General features: G+C 35.3%; 2 protein-coding genes and 2 long non-coding RNA genes across 4 annotated transcripts; all 4 read right to left on the reverse strand.

Moving 5' to 3' along the window:
• Positions 1 to 5,885: 5,885 nt before the first annotated feature.
• LOC306842870 lies at positions 5,886 to 6,836 on the reverse strand. The gene is made up of 3 exons (XR_013781791.1): positions 6,752 to 6,836; positions 6,523 to 6,586; positions 5,886 to 6,332 (listed from the first exon to the last, which is right to left on the reverse strand). It is a non-coding gene; the product is annotated as an uncharacterized lncRNA (long non-coding RNA).
• Positions 6,837 to 7,787: 951 nt separating this feature from the next.
• Positions 7,788 to 9,285, reverse strand: LOC306842851. The gene is made up of 3 exons (XR_013781790.1): positions 8,715 to 9,285; positions 8,259 to 8,336; positions 7,788 to 8,167 (listed from the first exon to the last, which is right to left on the reverse strand). It is a non-coding gene; the product is annotated as an uncharacterized lncRNA (long non-coding RNA).
• Positions 9,286 to 10,425: 1,140 nt separating this feature from the next.
• Positions 10,426 to 15,840, reverse strand: LOC306842852 (ADP-ribosylation factor 4-like). Its single transcript, XM_079373992.1, has 6 exons — positions 15,662 to 15,840; positions 14,499 to 14,579; positions 14,088 to 14,197; positions 13,921 to 13,992; positions 13,677 to 13,802; positions 10,426 to 12,335 (listed from the first exon to the last, which is right to left on the reverse strand). The coding sequence occupies exons 1-6, from the start codon at positions 15,726 to 15,728 to the stop codon at positions 12,249 to 12,251; spliced, it is 543 nt and encodes a 180-aa protein (XP_079230118.1). The 5' UTR covers positions 15,729 to 15,840; the 3' UTR covers positions 10,426 to 12,248.
• Positions 15,841 to 16,291: 451 nt separating this feature from the next.
• LOC306842837 (ADP-ribosylation factor 4) lies at positions 16,292 to 20,187 on the reverse strand. Its single transcript, XM_079373946.1, has 6 exons — positions 19,926 to 20,187; positions 19,606 to 19,686; positions 18,651 to 18,760; positions 18,330 to 18,401; positions 17,882 to 18,007; positions 16,292 to 17,800 (listed from the first exon to the last, which is right to left on the reverse strand). Exons 1-6 carry the CDS (start codon positions 19,990 to 19,992, stop codon positions 17,714 to 17,716), a joined length of 543 nt encoding a protein of 180 aa, XP_079230072.1. The 5' UTR covers positions 19,993 to 20,187; the 3' UTR covers positions 16,292 to 17,713.
• Between the last annotated feature and the right edge of the window lie 1,341 nt (positions 20,188 to 21,528).

Raw genomic sequence — 21,528 nt, forward strand, 5'->3', positions numbered from 1 at the left:
GTAGGCTATAAGGGTCCAATTTAGCTCAGGTCCAAGCAAAGGGCCTTTGATTTTTGGACCATGTTCTATAATGTGCTATAATGTAAAAGCATTATAGCTTTAACAAAATGTACAGCAGTGCGTCATACTATGTAACGTTAGTAAGATATGAATCAGTGGATTAAATTAGCAAGTTAAGCATTAGTTAAGTTACTTTGCCTAAGAACCCGACACTCTTAAAAATAAAGGTTCCAAAAAGGGATTTTGCAGCAACAGAGAGGCCCAACCTAAGGCTAACAAGCCCAAGTTGGCTTGTGATGACCTTTGATTTGGCCCACCGTGGCATATCAAAAGAAGGGTGGGGATGACATACTATTTAAGCATATTTTCATATTTCCAATGTATTATTTAGTTTTTTCATTTTTTCTTTTATTTACGAATTAAAATGTTGAGAATGTAAGTGAATTTGATTTTAAAAAGATTCATTTAATTTGTTGATTTAATTGATTAGATTAATTTTTGGCCATTCGTAGTAAAATAGTAATAATTGTGAAGAATGTTCATGAATGTTCATGGTTCTTTATGGAACCATATAGAGAACTTGTCAGTAAAGATCCTTTATTTTTAAGAGTGCATCTTCCTGTCATGTCTTTACTACAAATACGCCTGAACTACAAAAAGGCATTTACCTCCTTTTATATATGTGAAAAATGCATTGAATTTAATTCATTTTCATATATAGAAATGTCCATCTTTGTATGCCAAAGAATGCTTGACTGCTAGCAGAAACAGTCAACGGTCAGAAACAATACATTCAGTCAGCTGGATGGCAAAATCCAACCATCTAACCATCCCATCTCCATGTCATTCTTCTCTTCATAGTTAGACAGATAGATACTGCACGCAGAATCATTCTGAAGGAAAATGATGACATTACTGCTGAACAGTGAGAATGTCTCTGAACAATAGGAATGCCACTGAAGAGCAAGAATACTGCAAGATCCATCAAACTCATAAAACATGTTCATGTTCATGAGGGATAGTGAAGAGAGGAAGATACTTCATCGGAAGGTGCTTGAGCTGTGCAAATGGTGTGAAACTTTCTCATAGAAGTTTTCATCCAAGGCAGTTTGTGGAGCTAGCCTCCGATTAACTCATTGACTGCAAGGCGTCTGTCCTTGGCAACAGACTTCAGATCCTACATCACCTTCTTCATCATCCCCTTCCTCACTCTCCTCAGACAAAATCTGTTTATATGGGGGATAAGCATTATTCAGTTAAATATAGCAGGTTACAAAATACTGAACAATACAATAATTTCATGAAGTGTTTTTAAACTGTGTTTATGACTCTCTCTCGTTTGTGTGTGTGTGTGTGTGTGTGTGTAGGCTACTTGTTTATGCTACATTGTGTGGACCAAATATCCCCACAAGGATAGTAAAACCTGAAATTTCTGATATTGTGTGGATCGGCCTGTGGTCCCCACAAGGGAATAAAAAAATTATTAATAATAGTAAATGATGTTTATCTGAAAGTATAACAATGCTTGTTAAGGGATAGAACATATCATTTGGTCAGTATAAAAGTAATAGAAGTCTATGGAAATTCCCCACAATTCACAAAAACAAACGTGTGTGCATGCGTGCATTTTCTTGTACAGGACGCACAGCTACATATAGGAAGAAACTATATGAGCACAAAGGATGTGAGCATTTATAGAGCATTCCACGTAAAACCTGAGGACACTCTTGAGTGACGGAGGATGAACAGAAAACAATAGACAGAAAATTTTAAAGAAAACAATAGCCTATAGGTGCAATGCCCTGATGCTCATTGACAATATCATTCCTGCAAGACCTGTTTAGTGCGTACATTTTTTAAAATATTTTACCTGCAGTGACACTTCCCTATCAGTCAATCACTAACCCAAAAACACACAAAATAGTGATTTGAAATGGTTGCTGAAATGGAAAAGGTACTGAAAGTTACTTGAAAGTAAAAATTAAAAATTTCTACATTACCACTAACATTTTTTTTTTTTTTACCTTTGTTCCAAAGCAATATGTTTTCTTAGCAGGGCACCGGACCATCTAAACCAATCAATGCAAAAGGCGACAGCCAAAGGTTTCATATATATACAGTATGTGTGTGTGTATATGTATATTTAAGTGCAAATGGTGTCAAAAATCAATTATATCCCAACTGTATAACCCTAACTGAATAATGGATTTGAATAAAATCATTGGATGGAACAAAGTTTAGTTACAGTAGCTCAAAAAAAGTTTAAAACATCTGATACACAAGACCAGTGAAGTTTCCACAGCGTCTCCCACGGAGGAAACACCATAGACCTGTCAAGATGATTCAGTTTTCAGGTTTCACAGTGACAAACCACCAGAATAAAATCTGCATTACAAAATCTTTTAATTGTCATGACTGAAAACACTTTATGAAAACTTTAAGTAAATACATTTTTGTAAATTTATTTCTACAACTAGTTGTCTTACCTTGACAGATCAGTGGGTCTGTGTGTAATTTATACTGGTACACTGTTCCTGCCCTCAACTGATCTGTGAACAGATGTTGCCCTTGTTTCCTGATGTTTTGCATTCTTAGTTAATTCCTGATTTTCTGTCGGCCCATCCCACTGGTAGCCCTTTATACATTCACTAAAATGAATGTCAGTCACTCTTTACCGATATAACTAATTTTATTCTGACCAATTGCTTTGCATCTCTGTCTAGGTTCAGAACAAAAACAGAACAGAACAAAAACAGAACAGAAATTGTGGTAACATTACAATAAGGTTTTTATTTGTTAACATAAGTTCACTACATTATCTAGTATACAACTTTCTTATGTGTCTCATACACATTAGTGGATAGACATTCATGATTCATTATATAACATATTCTGAGTCTAGCCGTCTGTACATACAATATACGTATAAACAACTGTTTCTCTGTCAGACCTCTGTCATGTGTGTCATGTGTTCCCGCCTCTTGTTTCCATATTTGGTTTGTTTCCTGTCCTCGTTTAGTGTGATTATTAGTTAATTCCATTCAGCTGTGTTGGTCTCTATCTATGATTATCCTGTGTATTTATAGTCCTGTCTGTTCAGTTTGATTTAGTCTGGTCTACTCGTTACTTCTGTCTGTGTGAGCCTCGTCTTGCCTTGCCTGGATTCAGTAAAGACTGTTATTTGAGTTTACGCCTCATCTGCGTGTTCCTGTATCCTCCTCCTGTGTGCACCGTGACATTCTCATGCACATTTTAAATAATTAAAGGGGGGTACAATGCTGTTTCATGCATTCAGAGTTGTTTACACTGTTAAAGAGTTGGATTCTCATGCTAAGCATGGACAAAGTTTCAAAAAACAATTTTGACTCTGTGGCAGTTTGGGGATCTGCAGACCGTCGCACATTAATAAAAACCGATGTCGGGGGAGCATCTTTCACCGGTAAGACTGAACACTTGTTTCTGGATGTTTTTTGGTCATTTTTAACATTATGTTGACAGCTTAATTAGCTACCAGTGTCTCTCTCTCCCCGGAACAGACTTCCAGGAGCATTTATAACAATATAATTAGCTTATTAAATGTTTGTCATTTGTCAAATATTTAAAAATAACCAGTTTCTTCAGTCAATCACAGTGCTATAGTCTGCATTTCAAATTATTTCCACAGGCTGTTTAATGCTGATCATGTACTGTATGTGCATTTACATTATGCAGATTTTGTGTAAATGGCCTAGAAATGAGATGGCATGTCATATTCTGGTCTGTGTTAAACATAACTATACTTTGACATTTTGTTGTACAATATAAACTGCACACACTCCCACCCCAATCATTCCTATGTAATGACATATATTAAAAAATAAATAAACGACGGTTTCAAAATGTGTGCTTTCTGCATGGGTGTGTAATTTGCATTGTAGAGCAAAATGTCAAGCACCATCAAGTTGTTTACATTATTTTACTCATTAATTGAAAACCCCCATTATAAAATATAGGAAAATCTTGAGGGAAGCAGTGGAGAATTAGTCTTTTAATTTTGACGTCACAACTTTATATATATATATATATATATATATATATATATATATATATATATATATATATATATATATATATATATATATTACTCAAGGAGCACAATTCTAAAATATAAAATTTCTGAAAACACACGTTATACAACACACTTTATCAATTGAACAAAATGACAGACCAAAAAAAGACAGACCAAAGCTCCATTTCAAACATTTAGTCTTTGTCATTCAGATCCACACTTGAATGTTTTTGAAAAACAATCCTGTCTATAGTTTTAAAAATGGATTAAATATTAAAATAAGAGCAGGTTGCACAATGCAATAAAAGAAATGCGAAGAAAACAATGCATTGCATATTTATGAACCTTAAATGTCTTATTTTTATTTATGCTGTCATAGTTATGGGGTGCATTTTCTCATCTAATAAATAGCTACTTGACTAATAAATAAATAAATGGTGATATTGATTTGTTATAATTTTATTATCTTACTTGCAGATTATCAATTTATATATAGAAAGTAAGTTGGAGGTATCCACCCATCGTTTGCCCTGAGGAAACTGGCACACCCTCATACATAAACACATTCTCTACAGAGGTGGGGTGAATGTAAAACAATAGCCTGAACTTTGAGCTTAGAGTTAACTTAAAATACAGTATAATTAAACTGTTTGTGTCTCCACTATAATATGATAGCAGATGCCCTTACCATAGTGTTAGTTATTCCTACAAGACACATTAGTGAATATATCTTTAAAAGTATGTTATCTGCAGAGACACTTGCAATAACATGATCTATTATCCATTATATATGTGAAGTGGATCTTCATGCGTTATTTATACTCTTCCTACAGAAACTGATCACACCTCCTCAAAGAACACAACTGTCTGCTGCAGACACGTTAGAGGAAATCTTTCCACAGAAACGAAAGTAAAACTTTACTTGTGAGGGATTTCAGATGTTCTCAATTATATCATTTATCATGTAACAAATTAGATTCAGTACAAAAGTTTAAGCTAAGAAAATATAGCCTTGTTAAAAGGGAATGACAGTGACATATATGAGGAAGTTTTGATCATGTTTGGCCTAAAGTTACTTATGTCAAATATATGCAATGCTTTTGATTGTTTTGTATATTTTATACTTCTGGTAACAATTAGCTAAATTTAATTTGTTCACATTCGTAAACTACATAAGTTACATAACATGAACTATAAGTGATAAATACTTCTAAAGCATTTATTAATCCTAGTTGTTTGTTTGTGTTTAATGCCGTGCCAGCTTCTGATATTTTCATGGTGAGAAAATTTATGACTGGATTATATTAATCCTAGTTAATGTCAAATTCAAAATTAAAATCAAGAGTTATGAAAACTTCAGATGCAAAAATCTGTTGGTCTGAGATTTTTTTTTTTTTTTTTAAATTAGCATTTTTTTTTTTATGTTCAGTAGTTTCACTTTAATGGCAATGAAAAGTATATTAGTAAGTTATTGAATTTTCATAAATGCCTGATAATAAAAATGCTAATTTCAAAGAAAAATCGGAACTTTGAAACACAGACTTGCATCTTAAGTCTTCATATGTTAATATTTTGTTATCTAACATGGACAGTTGTACTTCTATTAGCTAACACAAACAAAGATTAATAAATACTGTAACAAATGTTTTGCTCATTGTTAATTAATGGAACCTCATTGTAAAGTGTTACCATACTTATATATACTTTGATTTATTTTTTATTTCCTATTTTCATACAGAATCTAAACAATCTTATAGTGGCCTATGTAAGAAGTGCTATGGTTAGTAAACTCATCATCAATCATTAACAGATAAACAAAAATAAACACAGCACAATATGACATTTTTCTTGTTTTTATTTCTTTTTCATTTTTTTTTCCACATTCTGTTCCGGGGCTCTTTGTTTCCCAGTTCTGCCCCGGAAAAACTGAACCAAGCAATGCAGAAACCAAAGGTTTCACCAAAATTTCGCTTCTTCACTTCACTTTACATTTTGTAGCATTATTCAGGAGTCAGCAACATGTTAAAGAGATTTCTTGGTTCACTTTTAGCATCACATGCATTGGTTTTTTTTGTGGTCGGTTCTTGGATTTGTAGGAATTTGTAGGCTTGAGGCTTTGCGCTTTGATTGTCAGGCGTCACACGGTGTTAGGCTTCGCAGACTGCGCTGGCCTCTGCGCATCTGGACACCAGCACCAATCAAATGGGTTTCCCCTCTGAATGGCACAGGGCCAGATGACCCTGCCCCTGGCAGCAGGGATTTAAACTCCGCCTCCTTCATGATGCTAGAACAAACAACAAAATCATTCAGCTACAGGAAGTGCAGAGGGTGTCAAATATCAATTATATAGCAACTGTATAAAAAACAATCTGCATTTGAATAACATCATTGGATATAACATTGTGCAGTTTATTTTTAGTTCCCTGTCTTTACAGTAGCTCAAAAAAAGTCTGGAAAACATCTGATGTACTCACACATTAGTGCTGCAAGACTAGTCAAGATTCCACGGCATTTCCCACAGAGGAAACGCCATAAAACCTGTAAAGATTATTCAGTTTCCAGGTTACACAGTGACAAACCACCAAAACAAAATGTGCATTACAAAATCATTTAATTGCGATGACAGAAACCACGTTAAGGGATTATGTTTTTCTAATAATAATAATAATTGTGAGATATTTTCTCTATAACTAGTTGTCTTACCTTGTTGATCTGGCAGCAGAAGGCTCTGGAAAGGACAGATCAGTGTGTCTCTCTGTAATTTATACTGGTACGCATGCTCCCGCCCTCAATCTGTGATCAGCTGTTGCCCTTGTTTCCCTAAGTTTCATTTTCTCAGTAAGTTTCTGTCCTCTGTCGGCCCATCCCTCTACAGGAATGCTTTGTTGTTGTTTCTTAGTGAATGACACTGCATTTTTCTTTGAGCCTTTTAAAATGAATCTAACTCACTTTTACCTTTGTTGTATCTGACCAGTTGTTTTGCATCCATTTATATGTTCCAAAATTTCATTTTACTAACCATTACTTGAGAATATTGAAAATTGGGGCTGGTAAAAATGCCCTCCTTAACACCTATTTCCCAAACATTACAACACAGAGGACTGAACGTTCACTTACCGTCAGTATTAATAATCATTGTAACACTTTATCATAAAGTTATATTTTTTAACTGTATCTATATTATTAGCATGAATGAATAATGAAGACTGCTTCTACACCATTTAATCTTAATCGTAACATTTACTCATTTAAAGTTGTATCTGTTAACATTAAGTTAAAGCACTAAAAACTACCATGAATTCCCAACAGAGATTAATAAATGCTGTAAAAGTGTATTGCTTATTGTTAGCTCACTATTAGCAGTAATAACTAATGTTAACAAACGAGACCTTATTGTTTTGTGTTGTATTGCTTTATGTTAGCCTTTTCTTCAGCAGGGTTTCTGGTTGCACCAGGTTTTGTTTTGTTTACTTTGGACACAGAATAAGCAAGTTATGTTTGATTCTGCTATTGCTCTCTGTTTATCAGACCTTATTGAGGAAGGAGGCTAGAAGGATAATATTCATAAATTTGGATGATAGCAGTTCATCCAAAAATGAAAGTTACCATGTCATTTGAATGTATTTCTTCTGTGAAACACAAAAGATTTTGGGAAATAAAATTATAGTCTGTATCCATTTAGCTTGTTATTCTTTAAAACGTGTTCCATAACTCGAATGAAATAAAACACAGACATTAGTTTCAGTTTCTTCCATTTTTATTGATTTTTCTGGAAAGAGTTGCGCTCAGCCTTCATAAAATAAAAAACTGGTTGTTTTTATAGCAGGCCATCCCCACAGCCTGCCAACCAAGCAACAGACAACCAGAAGCCGACCAAAGGGGAAAAAAAGGGGGGTTAAGGGTAGTAGTCGGCTTCATTTTTCATTTTTGTGTGAGGTTTGGTTGCTTCTAGTTTTCTGGTGCTTCGTCAGCGGGTCATAGACCTGGCGCTGTTCACTGCAGGTCCACTGAACCCCGGCCAGAGATCCAGTGTTGCCAGAGAATGCACTAGAACAGGGCAGCGGACCCGAGTGCCCGAATCCCTTGGCAGTTGGGTTCTCCTCCTCTCCTCCTCAAAATCTAAACATAAAATGATCACATTATTATATCTAAAGTTCAGGACTGATCTAATAATAATTATACAACAAAATAATAAATGCAAGAAACTTACAAAATAATAAATGCAAGCATCGAAAGAGATCCTTAGAAAGCGTGATGTCTCAACTCATGTGCAGTCATCTAGTGGCAGCTAAAATTTAAAAAAAAAAAAATACATTAACATAATCGATTATTAACAGACTCAAACCTATACAATTCTGTGAAAACAATTCTGTGAGATAAATCTGCGCACATAATGATCAAGAATTTATCAAGTAGGAAATGTTTTTCTATTTAATCAGATGAGACTACGGTAAAACTGTAGGTCTAAATCTCTTGTTAGCAGACAAGAATGGATTGTACATTTTATTTGACAAATGGGTGGAGGTTTGATTCATTATAGGCTACACAAGCACAACTTCCTTGTAAAGAGATCACAGAAAATTATAGGCTACATTATTTTTATAAAAGTATACGATTATTACTTCTGTAAGTTCTAAAAAGCATATAGATAGACAGGATCACCCACCAGACTGCACACTAGACACAGCATACAAGCAGTCCATCTCCGCTCCGTCTCAGACAAGAGAGTCTGCAGGATAGAAAGGGCCAACCTCTGCTTCCTCTCGCTTAAATACTCTACATTTCCTCAATAAACTCCTCCCTCTCCTCATCAGTTTCGGTTTGTCAGTAAAGAGAAAGCTACAGTAGTGACTTGTCTAAAGACGTTTTTATTTTGATGTTTCATGACATTTCTGCATACATTTTTTTTAAATGTTTCATGGGAAGGTTTTACTCAGTTGGTCCACAAGCAGTGGACCATGACGCTAGTCCACAACCAACTGAAACCACGCCCACAGACACCAAAAAGGGGGTACTCCATGGTTCATTTTTTGACATATTCGCATAACATTCATATAACATATTCAGCTCCTTGCATAAGACCTCAGTGGTCTCTGTGCATCTGGTCCATTAGCACAAAACAAAGAAGGTGACTCTAGGAAATGCAGAGTCCCTCTGCAAAGCAAAGGTCATGGATCCTCTGAATGGCGCTGGGCCAGGCAGCAAGGTTTTACATGAACTCCTCCTGCTTCATGATGCTAGAACAAACAGGAAAGCCATTTATCTATAGGAAATGCAGAGATTTTAAATAAAGTAGTAAAAAAAAAAACTCTTATCAGAGCACGTTTAAAGCAAGCTTCACGAATACAAGAGAGCATAAAAATATATATACATTTAAAATATACAAGTAATCAACGTAGAATCATATAAAAGGTATCCTGAAAAACTGTATGATTTATATATACTAAAACAAATTGATTAATATCAATGATATGCTCATTACCAAAATATGACTAAGTATGTATTTGAATGGAATCAATAGATGTAACATTGTAAGGTTTGTTTGGTTTGTTCACTAATGTCTTTGACAGCAAACCCAAAAAAATCTAAAATATCTGATATAATCACACAAGTATGATGACGAGACCTGCCAAGATTAATCAGTTTCCAGGTTACAAATTGAAAAAACACCAAAATAAACATTGCAATCACTTTGAAGCACTTTTTATATAATTTTGAGGTTAATTTAGAACTCTATACAGTCTTACCTTGTTGATCTGTCAGCAGAAGGCTCTGGAAAGGACAGATCAGTGTATCTCTCTGTAATTTATACTGGTACTCTGTTCCCACCCTCAACTGATTTGTGAACAGCTGTTGCCCTTGTTTTCCTAAGTTTTGCTTTCTGACCTTCTATCTGCCCATTGCTCTGTTTCTCAACTCCAGACCTCGATTGGGACCCATCTGATCTCCCAGAATGATATAGGTGTTTCTCTCATTCAACAAACTAAGAAGTTGATGAGCTGAATCAGGTCTTTTAATTAGCAAGACATCGAAAACATTCTGGGAGGTCAGTCGCAAGGACTGGAAACATTGCTTGAAGGGTTTGCTTTCTTGGTAAATGACAGTATTTTTGTTTTTAAACATCCAACATCTTTTAAACATCTATTAAAAGTCACTTATCTTTGCTGAGGCAAAATGTGTTTCTGACCAATTGCTTTCACTCTTTTTATGTTCAGAACACTGAAATGTTTGAGAACGGTAGAAATGTAGGTGGGGAAACTTGAGTTTAATATGATGCTTACCTTGTGACTTTAGTGAATCATTTATAGAGCTTTGCACAGCTCTTCAAGCTGTTTCTCAAAAAACATATTTTTTTGTAATTCCTTTTTTTTACTTTTCGAATCATGTCCATGTTTTTGTGTGTGTATATCCTCACACAACCAGAACCACCAAAGTCACAAAGTAGAACAAAACCTGCTATGTTCTGCCATTTGGAGCAGAATCGTCTCAACTCAATTTCCTCTAACGAAACAATCAACACAAACATATCAAGATCACCAAATGGGATTGCAGTTAATAACATTAATGTTGCAGTTTATAAACTTTGTTCTCCGAAAATGTACCCGAATGACATTTATAAGTGTACATTTAACTGGTGCCTCCTGTCATTTATTTGGACAGATCTTGCCCTGGAAAGTCCTGAAATGACACAGTGCAAGCAGTTTGAGTACAAACACCACAGTATGCATATTTATGCATGTGTATATATACACACATACAGTATATACACACACTTTAAACAGAAACATTTATAGGAGGTAATCAATTATAGCTCTCCATCACAATTATCTTATTATTAGCTATGGTTTAGTTATTTATCTGTAGTAATTAAGGTACTGCTCAGTTGGAGTTTTTAATTCCAGGTGTCATCTGCTGGACTGATGCAGTAATGCAGCTTAGAACTTAGTACAACTGAGACATTTTCTGATTTGTTTGTCATTGAGAAAATTATAAACATTCGCTTTTGATTTTGTGAAAACACAAATCAATGACTATTTTTGCTCCCAAAAAGTGGGACACATGAACTTAAAGTCTGCATTTAAGGAGCAAAACAGATTAATTACATTCGACACAATGATAAGTTCACAATTACGTTTTATTCTAAAACAATATGATACATATAATACACAAACAAATTTGCATGATAATAGGGTAAAATAGATTGTATCTGTTACACATCAGTTTAGGAAAGCAAACCATTTCAACCAGACATGGAATTCATCAACACATTAAACCTGCATTCAGCAGTCAAATTCAGACAGGAGATAATGATAAGCTCAAGAAACATGCCCGAGCGAAACATTTCACATGGCATGACAAACATAACACAATCAATTTCAGCTTTAAATTCTAATGGAAAGAACTTCACTGTGTCGTTGTGGTTAAAGAACGTGACGTTCCCTTTGACTCTGACCTACAGCAAAACCAGTGTTCTGGGTCTCTCAAACATTTGCCACGAATGACAATGGATTGTGTGGAAAAAAACTAATCTAATAAAAGAAACTTAACCTTTTCATGCCACTCATGCCATGTGCTGTTGATGAGGGGAATTTAAACCAAGACCCAGAAGCTGTAAACTCATGCAGACAAGGATAATGTTTAGAAGGACCACAGGACTCCACACCACTACAGCGGATAATGCAATGTAACAAACTTCACAGCTTGCATATCTATAAGACGGAACAGGCATGGCTTTGATTCGCCAATCGACTCCACATGTAAAGTCCAGTTCTGAAATATTACTAACCCCAGAGATTCTCCAGTGATCTTGACAACAAATTCTCAGATGAACGATGCTGATCAGACTAAAGCAAAACCAATAACCCTGCTCACTGATCAGGGACTCCAGTGTTTTTGGTTTTGCATGAGGACGTTCTGAGAAACTGAAAAAGCCACAGCGAAGGAAGGTCCTTCAAAACATTTTTCCTCTCGCAAAATGACAAAAAAAAGTTGTTTTTGTTGGATTTAAAACAAAAAAGAAATAAGAAAAGAAATAGCCTTGGGCAAAGAAATATACTGTAGAAAAGGAAAGCTAAGACAGGCGCAGAGTGTTTGATGGTTTCTCCCCAGTTGCCAGCTGTGTCACACACTTAAAAATTCTAAGAGGAGTCTCTAGCCTTTCCATTGGTTCATACGCACCATCTCACCCCTAACAGCCTCACTAGTGTTTGGAGAGCTCATTGGATAACCAGTCCAGTCCTTCATAGAGTCCAGTGCCCTGTGTAGCGCAGGTCGCTTGAACATACCACTGCAAGAAGAGCAAACAGAAAAGAAAAAAAACATCAACCAAAATAAAAAGCAAAGCAGACCACACTCTATTCACAAATTATGTTAGAAAAAAGATACAATGCTGTCACTGGGGCGATACCTTAAGGTAAAAAATCTCAAAAGTAAATCTTTGTACCTTATTTACCCCTAAATGCTGTATATTAGTACTAAATGGGTACCACCCCAGTAACAGGATTGTACCTTTTTTTTTCCTGAGTGAACATGCACTTTAATATTTTGATTTCAATCACTCTTAAGAAATAATTTATATTTTTTTAAAATGTCATGTAAACGCTTCAATCTATACAAGTCAATTTTTGAAAAGTCAGACTAACAAACCAAGATAATGTGATAAAAGCAATAGTAGCAGTGGTTTTGTCTGGCATATTTACTACTGTTCAAGAGTTTAGTGTTGGGAAGATTCCATTTTTTTATTCTTTGAAACAGATTAATACTTTTATTTAACAGGAATGCATTAAAATGGATGAAAAGTGACAAGTCTATTATTATTCTATTTAAAATAAATACTGTTCTTTTGAACTGAAAAATCTCTCCACAAAAAGTTTCCACAAAAATATTAAGCAGCACAACTGTTTTCAACAATGATAATAAGATAATAAGAAATATTTTTTAAGCAACAAATCAGCATATTAGAATGATTTCTGAAGGATCATGTGACACTGAAGACTGGAGTAATATTGCTGAGAATTCAGCTTTGCAACACAGGAATAAATTACATTTTAAAATCCAAATAGAAATATAGTATCCAAATAGAAAACTGTTATTTTAAATTGTAAAAACATTTCACAATATTACGGTTTTAACTGCATTTTTGATCAACTAAATGCAGCCTTGGTGAACATAAGAGACTTCTTTCCAAAAAAAAAAAAAAAAAAAATCTAATGCTGGGTACACACCACAAGATAATCGGGCTGATTTTGGGCCGATTTCTCCCCTTCCGACAATCCTAGGTAATGTCCCGATTATCCTGGTGGTTCTAAAGATTATCTTATCAGATTTTCCTGTGGTGTGAGGTGTTTTAAGAGTGACTGAATCTCCTCGGAAGAACGTCGGAGGCGCCCCGATCTTGAATCGTAAATATTCAACATGTTGGTCTGATGTGTGTGTGTGTGTGTGTGTGTGTGTGTGTGTGTGTGGGTGTGTTTGGGGGGTGGGGGGGGGGGTGAGGACACCACACACTATAGGAGCAAAACGGTTAAATCTAGGATTTTTTGTTCCTCATGTTTGTGGTCTCTCACATTTTGAAGATCTTTTAGTGTGTACCCAGCATTAGAGAGTAGGTAGTGCATGCTGGTGTTACCGTTCTACTGCGTAGACTCTGCAGCCCAAGTTTGTCTGTGAGTTCACTGACAGCCATGGCGTTAGGCAGATCCTGTTTGTTTGCGAAAACCAGCAGCACGGCATCCCTCAGTTCATCTTCTTGCAACTGCAGATACGCACAGGAAAAGACACAGATGAGGCAACTCAACCACAAACACTTCCACAAATGTCCTGATTCATTGCACTTGGTTTCCATTTGAGAAGATCACAATGATATATGCTACCATTTTAGAAAGCTCCTCTGCAGATTCTGCCACTCTCTCTCTGTCATTGCTGTCCACCACAAAGATCAGACCCTGGGACAAAAGGAAAAACAGAAAGAGCTATGAGTCTCTGCAAGGACTATAGTAAGTATGTGCGCCCTTATGTTATTTTCACATCAAGATCTTACCTGTGTGTTCTGAAAATAGTGCCTCCACAGAGGACGAATCTTATCCTGGCCACCGACATCCCACACGGTGAAGCAGATGTTCTTGTATTCAACAGTCTCTACATTAAAACCTGGCCAAAAGAAATGCAGTGACATACAATACATTATGTGGAATAGTTCTGCTTTTTAATGAAACACTGGCTGAATGTTGTGGTGTAAGACAGGACACTCAGGCAATCACTGAAGCCACATGTATGATGACAGCCAGTGGATGCTGACATATCATAAAAGCACTACAATTTCATAAAAATTCCCCATGATAGGATACTCATATGACTCAGAACACAACACAAGACAATAACCTCAATCTGCTACTACCTCAATAACTACTTTGAGATCATAGTCAAATCAAAAACAGTCCTGTCCTCTTACCTATGGTTGGAATGGTGGTCACAATTTCTCCTAGTTTGAGTTTGTACAGTATTGTGGTTTTGCCGGCAGCATCCAGCCCCACTGTAAAACAACAAGAATTCATGATGAGAATAAGGTTTCTAAATATATAAGACTTAAACAGCAGTCACTTCTAAAAATTCAATGCACAGCTCATCTCTTTAAATGGCCAAGCATATAAACTACACTGTACTATTTCTAATAACCATACTTCAGTAGAGTATAATCTTAAATATGCACTAAATCCATAGCATACACCTTTATGTACTATAATAAACTAGAACACAATTTAAACTGTATTAGTTAATACACTACAGAGTGAACAGTACTGTACTAATAAATACTATAAGTATACCAGAAGTATGACTGTGTATGTGACAAATAAAATTTGAATTTGAATTTGAAGTATTCCACAGTATACCATATGAAATAGTAGACTTGCTTTCATTCAACTGAAAATACTGAACATTACATTATACAATTATACATGCAAAAATAAAACAGAAAAAATAACAGTACAGAAAAATAACTATCAAAAATCAAATCAGGTAAAGAAAATATCAAATAAATACTCTGTAAAGCTGACAAAATTTTAAAGTTTTATTTATTTGAAGTTTATTCTCATTTTCTCTAATACTATGTAAACTGTACAGTCTTACTTCAGTCAACAAAACCACACAGATCAGTTTTTATTAGTAAACTTGCATTTATTAATGTGGAATATGGTCAAAATAATTAGTGTTTAAGCATTTTAAAATAAGCCAAAAAGTACACAAGTGTGGAAGAGGTCTTGGGCACTAAATATGATATAAATATCTACTAAAATAAACGCGATTAGACAGTACAGTATACTAGAATTTAATATATACTTCACTCGAATATAATAAATGGTAATAAACGGTCAGTGGCTAACGTTAAACTGCCTTTACCAAAATTCATTTATTCAAAGCTCCTATCGCAAGATAATTTAGCAGCTAACGTTAATAAACGCGCACTTGAGTTAGCTCTCTCTCTACAAGGTAAAGATAATCATACTTTGAAGTAAAGCAAGGAAATCAGTTGTAGTTTTTGTATTTTAGCTGTTATATTTCGGAGAAAAGTTGGCTAACGCCGCTAGCTTAGCTAGCACGAGACTCAACACTCACCCATGAGAATTCTCATCTGTTTCTTCCCAAACAGCCTACTGAAGATCGATGAGATGGTCAGACCCATGATGAAGGACACAAATCACCTATAACTACGGGATTAATCCTAATGTCCAAAGTGTTTTCGGTGTGATGCTCGTCGGCTCTGCGCTTGCGTAATGCCACGTCACGGCCGCCGTGGAAGAAATTACGAAACGCCACTTCCGGTGATTTTTTTCCATAATTACAGATTTTTGAACAGATGAAAACAGCGCATAATTATACAAGCAGGTTCACATACTGTTCAAAATTACTTGATAATAATAATAATGGTAACAATAAGCAGCATGGGCTTATAATATTCCACGCTGGTTTCAGTTGTAATACAAGCCTGTCTTTATGAAAATCTGTCAGTCGAAGGATTAAAGATATGAGGAAGTACTTTTGGTTCTTGGGCTTCATGACTGCCATTATTCTTTTGTTATGAATTCGTAAAATATATCCTACTGGTAATCCTACAATAATGTTTTTGAAGCTTTTAAATAAAGCATAACATTTATCTCTTGACACTTGCATGAAGTGCACTATCAGCAGTTTGTGAAATGTACCATTGATCTAGAAAGGTTGAGCTATAGACCAGTACCAAAATGTATGTTCTAAAGTTTATTACAAATGTCATTTATATTGTAATTTTGTGAAATGCAAGTCTCTCCTACTGGATAAATATGATCAGCAGTTTAGTATGATTGTTTATATAGTGAATAATGCAGTTAAAATCCAGAAGGCACCAGAACTGGATGGCACATTTCAAATGTCATTCTCATATATTCAATACACTAAATGGGCCTTTAAAAAAAAAAAAACACCAGGCAACAGCAGCTAATTTTCCATTTACACATTAATGTACATGAACATAAAACAGTCAACCATACTATTGTCATAGTGAGGTATTTGCTGTCATTACATTATAAAAGTACTGAGCTAAACCAAATTTTTTTCTTTTATTTGGATTCATCTGCTCTCATATACATGACACCCCATTACAATACAAACCTGCAGCTTAACCTATTGTAATGATGTTTAAAGAAATAGTTCACCCAAAAATAAAAATGTCCTGAAAATTTCCCCCTTTAGGCCTTCCAAGATATAGATGCAACGGTAAGAGGTTTTAATTATGGATTTCTTTCTCGGAGGTGTGTCACCAGAGTATATCAATGAAACGAAAAAAAAAAACAGCCATACAAAAGGTGCCAGCATACATACATTTGACATAAAAAGAGAAAAGAAACGGAGCAGACTGAGGAAACAATTAACCTCGGTCCAACCCACCTCAGAAAAATCAGGCAAGGTACTATGATCTGTTCAAATGCTTTCAACTAAAACATTTACTTAAATATTGTTCAATGGAGGTATTTAACATAAAAGGCGTTTAGAGATCATTGGGCTAATCAATCATGGATGACTCCATATTGCTGTCAATACTTCATGTACCATTTTGTTCCAAAGAATCTGTTGGTGGCAAAGTCCCTGAAACAAGACTTAGGAGGCTTCTGCAACAAAAGTTAATGTGTAGCTTTGCAAAACAACCCCCTGGAATGAAATTAACTTCCATGAAATGGAATGTTCATGGAGTGGCGAATCCTGCGACTCACTAGTCAAGTTAGGCAGCACTGCAGCAGGGATCTTGGAGTGAGCGTCAATGCACAATGTCTTCTTCCTTGTATTTACTCGCTCTTAAGCTACAACTACTCAAAACTTGGGACGCCTCGACTTGGAATTCCTCCCAAACTTCCTTTCCATTGTGCCATAATGCTCTCACAGTTATCAAGTAAACGTGCAATTTAAGCATTTTCTTACAGACGTGGAAAACAATCAGATTTGCAAGGAAAAAAAATTAAAACATTAGTAGGAATTCAGCATAGAAAAAGACAGATAAGATAGATTAGACATGATGCTGAACACTTGATAGCTCCTCCACGCACGCACGCACGCACACACACACACACAGTCTATCAACCCACACACTCAGTCTTTCTAAAGTTCACACGCATTTCCCCAATATGAGCAGGCACACTAGCGTTTGGAGAGCTCGTTTGATAACCAGTCCAGTCCTTCATAGAGTCCGGTGCCTTGTGTAGCGCAGGTCGCTTGAACGTACCACTGTGGAAACAAACAGACAATCAGAACGCAGTTGATGTCTAAGCAAGTGCATGTTGGGGTCAATTGAGTAAGTGTGTGTACCGTTCTACTGCGTAGACTCTGCAGCCCAAGTTTGTCTGTGAGTTCACTGACAGCCATGGCGTTAGGCAGATCCTGTTTGTTTGCGAAAACCAGCAGCACGGCATCCCTCAGTTCATCTTCTTGCAACTGTATAAATGAAAAAATTGAGCTAATTGAAAAAACATTGGTAAAAAGATTGAATATAGCATTTGGTAATAATATAGCATAAAAAGAAATAGGGTTAAAAGCACAAGCATAACACAAGTGTAACAAGCATCACAAACATATTACATGGACCTTTCTCAAGACGCTTTGGTAAGAAGTTCTCCAAGTACAAATGTAAATGTAAATACATTTTGTAACATGATCTCAATTTAGGTCACTGAGGGCGACAGGTTTTTGAGTGATATACAGATTGTATGTAATATCCAAAGATTAAATTGAATGCTGAATACAAAGCAATTCTTACCATTTTAGAAAGCTCTTCTGCAGATTCGGCCACTCTCTCTCTGTCATTGCTGTCCACCACAAAGATCAGACCCTGAGGACAAAGGAATAAAAAAAAAATAGCATTAAAATACTTCAAATTAATAATAACCACAAATGCACCCGAGTTATAAAAGATCACAGTACATTTCAACCAATATTTTACACTTTAAGGTGATTTTAGATCGGGATGCTCAAGCAACATAGTTCCTGTAACTGATAAGTTGCTTTGAATAAATGCATCCAGAAACAGTTAAGTGGCACTTTGACGGGCCACCAAAATGTCTTTAAATAAAGACCATACCTGTGTGTTCTGAAAATAGTGTCTCCAGAGAGGACGAATCTTGTCCTGACCGCCGACATCCCACACGGTGAAGCAGATGTTCTTGTATTCAACAGTCTCTACATTAAAACCTGTCCAAGAGCAGAAAAAATACAGTTCAAGAACACTTTACTCAAGTTGTATTATAATATAAAAATATATTTGATTGGCTACAACGAGATTTGTAACACATATATCAGCCAGTCCAATTCCCTGGCTTATGTTTGGCTGTTAAAAGATTATCAGATGATGACAGTGTCTAATTGACCATTTGGTCCCTGTAGTTCACTAAGAAACAACATGAAAGTGCACCTGAAACATAGTTTCACCATACTGTCGATTATGATAATGTGGCAGACTGTGACAGTTGCTAAGGTAGGATTGGTCAGTGATGTTTTTTAATGTGGATATCCTGCCTTATGTCAGCTCCAATATCTACTGTCAATGGATAAAATACTTAGTACTTTAAATTTTGATACATTTTGAAGTTTATTTAAATAATTTAATTTTATTGCGTATGCTCATTATGCTGTCAATAAATGAGCAATGTTGAAAACACTTTCTTAAGGATCGTGTGACACTGAAGACTGGAGTAATGGCTGCTGAAAATAAATTACATTTGAAAATAGAAATGTTACTTTAAATTTTAATATTTCACAATACTGCTTTTACAGTAATTTTGGCAAACTAAATGCAGCCCTGGTGGGCAAAATCATAAAAAAAAAAACAATTTTCCAAACTTTTGACCACCAGTGTACATCTATATTGTAACAATATTCACAAATGCATTGGCAGTGACAGAGACATTGGTCATCAAAATGATGAGAATCCTAAATCAGGATAAATCACATATTAAGATTTAATAACGAGCTCCTTCTTTTTAAATGAAAAACTTAACATTGTGAAAGCGTGTATAGTTATGATGGTGTAATCTCACCTATAGTAGGGATAGTGGTCACAATCTCTCCCAGCTTTAGCTTGTAAAGTATTGTGGTTTTACCTGCAGCGTCCAACCCCACTGAAAAATAAAACACCTTCAGCTGTCAAACTCATTACAGCCGTGACTTATTCTGTTCTTACAAGCTCTATCTGAAGCTAGCATGCTAACATTAGCCACTGCCCAAGAAATATCACATTCATTGTTCAATTTCAATGGGTACATTAATAATACAAATTATTTCATCTTACACTCAAATATTATTCATTTTGTCTTAAAAATGAAGATTTACCACAGAAATACATCAGGAAGACACTCACCCATCAGTATTCTCATCTGTTTCTTGCCGAAAAGTCTCCCAAAGAGCGATGAGATGGTCAGACCCATGATGACTTAAAAGAAACGCCTAAACCCTAACAATAAGCGAAACAGTAAAGAAAATGTGAGAATGTATTTGAATGAATATTCGGTCTCTTTGTGCTCAGTGTCTCGCGGTCGCTTGACGCGTTGCCACGTAAGAAGAGGAGCCACCGTGGAAGACTTGGCGTCACTTCCTGCTGCAATCGCACTCCGGGCAGTGATGTCATAATTATTCATAACCTCCGAGATTTTCTGAAACGCTCACGTGTTTTGTATTGCCTCATGACAGCCTACAGTGAATAAACTAAATTAACAAAAAAAAATTTTTTAGCAAAAAAAACCACGTCTAAATTCATAAATATCCATGTAACGTATTCGTTCGTTCATTCATTAATATTGTTGTTATATCAAATGAAAAACAAACATATTTTACATTAGTATTTTTATTATTTATTTATTTGTATTGTTGGTTTTCATTTTACAACAATCAAGCTGATGTGATATTGTATGTATTGTATTGTTTATGACTGAATTTTGTAATTTTGTAACAACATGCAGCTTTATAGCTAACTCTGGCACAACACATTGTCCCTGTTAAACAAATGAAAAAAGTTGTTGACAATTAAATTATGATTTTTATAATAGTAACCTATGTCCCTTGCTTTCACCCAATACTTTTAAAATATTTCGAAACTGACTGATCTTTGTAGCAAACTATAGGCAATGGCAAAATATATTTCGGTTTTTATTTTCTCCCTCAGTTCAATAATAGCCTAATAAACTGTGCAGTATTTGCACAATACAAAAATTATTTATGTCAGACTGTCGCACATTCATTTTTGACCAGTAGAGGGCATTGTATACTAATTTTAGTGACTTCAGCACACACACACACACACACACACACACACACACACACACACACACACACTTGTATGTGGTTTACGGGGTCCCTCCATAGGCGTAATGGTTTTTATACTGTTCAAACTGTATTTTATATCCCTTTACCGTAATTGTGTGATTCTTAGACTATGGGCACTTTTATGTTCTTTGGTCATATTTTTAAAAATACATATAATTTTGTCAACCCTAACCCTAACCCTAACCCTTTGTCAAACTAACGATAACACCACCTTAAAAACTTTTTACTACCTTTCTATTATGATTTTTTTCATACTTTTCAACCTCCTTATAGGTGTCAAAATCAGGTGTTTTCTCCTTGTCGCACACCCAGACTTTTAAACTTCAACAATGAAAATACAGTTTAAAAATATGACTTATCTGGTAACTATTAATGTACCTGAATTAAGCACTAGTAAAATAATTAAAATACATTATAGTATTTAATGTGAGACCACTATCAATATTACTTTTTATACAAAATATAGCTGTCGCACAGTATTGGTGTCATTTCCACCACAACACTGTAATGTCCCTTTAAAAAGTTTGTGTGAAAGATTGTTTGTGTGATTTATATGGAAATGTTCAGTGATATCAGAGCACATGCTGGACATGGAGGGAATTTAAATTTTCATCAACAACAAATGGAAGAAAAATCAAGGT

The sequence above is a fragment of the Barbus barbus genome (genome assembly GCF_936440315.1).
Source record: "Barbus barbus genome assembly, chromosome: 23".
Classification (NCBI taxonomy): domain Eukaryota; kingdom Metazoa; phylum Chordata; class Actinopteri; order Cypriniformes; family Cyprinidae; genus Barbus; species Barbus barbus.